Source organism: Heterodontus francisci, chromosome 4 (assembly GCF_036365525.1).
Source record: "Heterodontus francisci isolate sHetFra1 chromosome 4, sHetFra1.hap1, whole genome shotgun sequence".
In the NCBI taxonomy this organism is placed as follows: domain Eukaryota; kingdom Metazoa; phylum Chordata; class Chondrichthyes; order Heterodontiformes; family Heterodontidae; genus Heterodontus; species Heterodontus francisci.
The window spans coordinates 12,950,476-12,954,728 of NC_090374.1; the positions used below are offsets into that span (position 1 = coordinate 12,950,476).

The 4,253-nt window shown below is 44.8% G+C and overlaps 1 protein-coding gene across 1 annotated transcript; it reads left to right on the forward strand.

Moving 5' to 3' along the window:
- The first annotated feature begins 288 nt into the window (after nt 1–288).
- Nucleotides 289–3,419, forward strand: LOC137368617 (C-C motif chemokine 28-like). The gene is made up of 3 exons (XM_068028761.1): nt 289–437; nt 1,664–1,790; nt 2,418–3,419. Exons 1-3 carry the CDS (start codon nt 374–376, stop codon nt 2,518–2,520), a joined length of 294 nt encoding a protein of 97 aa, XP_067884862.1. The 5' UTR covers nt 289–373; the 3' UTR covers nt 2,521–3,419.
- Nucleotides 3,420–4,253: the final 834 nt, after the last annotated feature.

A 4,253-nucleotide genomic window follows, 5' to 3' on the forward strand; every position in this document is an offset into this window, starting at 1 on the left:
TTTAATTTTGGCATGTTCTATTCCTAAGTCACAATATACGATATAAGTCACAATATATGATCTGAGGCAGCAATCTGAATCAGTGCTTGTGTTTAGGGTTGGAATGTGTGGGGGAAGAGGAATCAGTTCCAAGATCTGGGTCTCTTCTGTGTAAAATCAGAAACTGAGGAATTAAAGAGAATGCGTGGTGCCACATGTCTCAGCCTGCCAAGGATTTTCATAGCTGGGGGGAGGCAGAGCTCCCACACAATATAAGGAACATCTCAGTGCACTCAGACTGCAGAGAAGGAGGCTTCATTCACAGATTGGCTCACTCACAGAGTCTCTGCTACACTCTCCAGCACACGCACAGAGAGAGAGAGAGAGAGAGAGAATGCAACTGAAACTGGCTGTGTTGCTCCTCATTGCTGTCACAGCTTTGCTACACGTAGCAGCAGGTAAGCACCATCTTCCTTTTTCTTCTCTTGGTTTAAGCTTTACAGGTTGTTTCATTGTTTCATTCTTTTTTAATTCCCAGATTGACTCCAGAATTGTGCTAGAATGTGTGTTTCAGCGGTACCCACACCATCAGTTGTGGCTCAGTGGGTAGCATTCTCACTCTAAGGCAGAAGAAGGTTGTGGGTTTAAGTGAGCGGCACAGTGGCGCAGTGGTTAGCACCGCAGCTTCACAGCTCCAGGGACCTGGGTTCAATTCTGAGGTACTGCCTGTACGGAGTTAGCAAGTTCTCCCTGTGTCTGCGTGGGTTTCCTCCGGGTGCTCCGGTTTCCTCCCACAGCCAAAGACTTGCAGGTCGATAGGTAAATTGGCCATTGTAAATTGCCCCTAGTGTAGGTAGGTGGTAGGGAATATGGGATTACTGTAGGGTTAGTATAAATGGGTGGTTCTTGGTTGGCCTAAACTCGGTGGGCTGAAGGGCCTGTTTCAGTGCTATATCTCTTGATAAATAAATAAGTGCTGCTCCAGAGACCAGAGCAATGGAATGCAGTGGACACAGCGCAGTACTGCGGGAATGTGCACTGTCAGAGGAGCCATGGGAATCCAGTGGGTCTGTTTGAGATTAGAAGCAATTTAGAATTGTACTGCACAGAAATAGGTTATTGAGCCCATCATGCCTGTACTAGCTCTTTGACAGATCTGCCCAATTAGTCCCACTCCCTGCTGTATCCCCACAGCCCTGAAAATTTATTCCCTTAATTATCCAATTCCATTTTGAAAGTTAATATTGAATCTGCATCTACCCTCTCAGGCAGTGCATTCCAGATCACAACAACTCACTGTGTCGAGAAAAATTCTCCTCATCTTCCACCCGGTTGACTTTGCCAATTACCTTAAATTTGTGTCCTCTGGTTTCCCACCCTCCTGCCAGGGGGAGTAGTTTTTCTTTATTTATCAAAACCCTTCATGATTTTGAAAACTGCTATTAAACCTCTCCTTTATTTTTTCTGTGAAGAAGAACAACCCCAGCTTCTCCAGTCTTTCCACATAACTGAAGTCTCTCATCCCTGGTATCATTCTAGAAAACCTTATGCACCCTCTCTAAGATCCTCCTAAAGTGTCGTGCCCAGAATTGAACATCTCCAGCTGTAGTCTAACCAGTGTTTTATAAAGGTTTACTATAACTTCCTGGCTTATTAAGTCCAATTCTTACCATTCTCCCCACAGTAATACCACAGTCTCGAGTCATTAATTGCTGCACTCAGGTGTCCAATAAGGTCCACGCAGGATTACTGAGGAGGGTGAAAAGCTTTCAGGTCCAGGATGACCAGATCTGTAACATCAAGGCAGTCATGTAAGTATTTCTTCGGGAATGTCTCTGTGAAGAACATTCAGGAGAGTTCTGATAATCCTGTTACAGGAAGAACGTTAGTGTGCTTGAGAGAGAACGGGGCATCAACTTAAGGTCCTTCTGGCTAGGTGAGAGTTAATGTTGTGAGGAAAGGTTAAGGGATGTGGGGAGAAGGTGGGTAGGTGGGATTGAGGCATTTGAACATGAGGATGATCATTTCAAATTTGGTGGACCAGGAGCCATCACACACACACACACACACACACACACACATAGACATGCACTGCATGCAGATGGACAGTGAAGGAGGGAAGTGTATGTAGGGGCTGAGGGTAAAGGGTACTAGCCTGTGATTGGGATCAAGATCAAAGCCTCAAAAACACAACACTCAAGTGGGATCTTGCTTGTCAACGTTTGGGGCCTCAGGCTTTCCGCAAGCATTGGAAATTTCAAAACTAAGCTGCTAGACAAGGACATTAAGGGTTTTGCAACCAAGCTGGGTAGATTCAATGACATTACAGTTTAGCCATGATGTAATTCATCAGAACAGGCTCGAGGGGCTGAATGGCCTCCTCCTGTTCCAAAGTTGCTCTATTCCTATGAATGAATTGTGTTAAATTGCTCCCACAGGCTCCACATTGCTCATAGGAAATTATGTATGTATCCCAACAACGCACTGTTGAAGAAATGGATGGCGAGACATATGAAGAAGGAAATCCATTGGAGAAGATGAGGTGCTGGCTAATGGAAGAGGAAGAGGAGGAGGCTGATGATGAGGAGGTAACACAGGTTGACCCCAGTGAGGGGAGGAGGGGAGGGTCTTACGACCTCTGAGACCCCCCCCCCCCCCCCACTTCTGAAAAATGTCCCCGTCAACCACTACCTCCTCTTTTTCCACTCCACTAACTTCAGCCTCCTCTACTCGATGCTGGATCTCTGCCTGTTGGAATGGTGAAAGCAGCATCATCTACTGTGACTCCCTACCCCACAATGATAATGCCCAGTGCGCTCAGTCACCAGGCACAATGGGCAGCAATCACGGCAAAGCCTTGGAGTCAACAATTGAAAGTTAGCAGCTGTGATGTCAATAGTGGAGCATCAACCATTAAAATAGACAAGGAACGGAGGACAAATATATTCAGTGCACTGTTGGATAACTCTCTCACTTCTCCAATCTACCAATCCATATCATTATTTTTATATTTAACAAACAGTATTTTGTTGAGGGAAGGGTTTGTAATTTGCAGGAATCTTTTTTGTACCCTGTTAAGAAGCAAATTACGGTCAGGCAGGGAGTGATAGCTTTAAAAATCGAGATGTAAAAGCGATGAAGTGTTTCAGAGTAAGCAGAAATCCAGGCGAACCGGGATCAGATCCGGGCCAGTCCTGTCCCAGTCCATCAGTCCAGGCCCAATGGAACTTGGTGCAGTTTGTCAGACTGATACGTGAACTGATCTCAAATGGCCATGCTAGTATTTGTAATGCTGTCAAATTTTCCAGACTGATAGGGATGCAGCGTTAACTATCCCGGGAATTTTAATGTCAGTTGGTCGAAAATTATCATTGTCCTGTCTGATTATGTTTATAGAAAAAAACAAAGTATTGTTCAATAAAATTCAACTTTACAAGAAATTCATCTCTTTGCTTCTCGGCTTCTTTGGTTGAAAGTCATCTTTGTGTTTTATCATCGAGTCTCTTCAAAAGCCATCACTGAGCAGCAGGGTGTGTCTAAAATGGGTTGCTGAACTGAACTGGACATAGAATCGTAGAAAGTTTACAACACGGAAAGAGGCCACTCGGCCCATTGTGTCTGTACCATCAACCTGCATTTATAAAGCACCTTTAAAACATCCCAGGCTGCTTCACAGAAGTATTAGTAAACAAAATTTGACACCGAGGCATATACATAAGCAGATGAAATAGGAGCAGGAGTCGGCCATACATCCCGTTGAGCCTGCTCCACCATTCAATATGATCATGGTTGATCTTGGGGTTTCAACTCCACTTTCCTGCCCGATCCCTATATCCCATAATTCCTTGAGAGGCCAACAATCTGTCTATCCCAGCCTTACATATAGTCAATGATGTAGCATCTGCAGCCCTCTGGGGGTAGAGAATTCTAAAGATTCACAATCCTTAGAGTGAAGAAACCTCTCCTCATCTCAGTCCTAAATGATCGACTCTTTATCCTGAAACTGTGCCCCATGTTCGAGATTCCCAGCTAGGGAGGACAATATCTCAGTATCTACCCAGTCCAACCCCTTCATAATCTTATATAAAAGCAAAATACTGCGGATGCTGGAAATCTGAAATAAAAACAAGAAATGCTGGAACCACTCAGCAGGTCTGGCAGCATCTGTGGAAAGAGAAGCAGAGTTAACGTTTCGGGTCAGTGACCCTTCTTCGGAACTAGCAAATGTTAGAAATGTCAAAGGTTATAAGCAAGTGAGGCGGGGTTGGGGCAAG

Coding starts and splice junctions, on each gene's coding strand:
- LOC137368617 (XM_068028761.1), top strand. CDS start 374: ATGCAACTGAAACTGGCTGTGTTGCTCCTCATTGCTGTCACAGCTTTG. Junction 438..1,663: donor TTTGCTACACGTAGCAGCAG/GTAAGCACCATC, acceptor TTCTCCCCACAG/TAATACCACAGTCTCGAGTC. Junction 1,791..2,417: donor TGTAACATCAAGGCAGTCAT/GTAAGTATTTCT, acceptor TTGCTCCCACAG/GCTCCACATTGCTCATAGGA.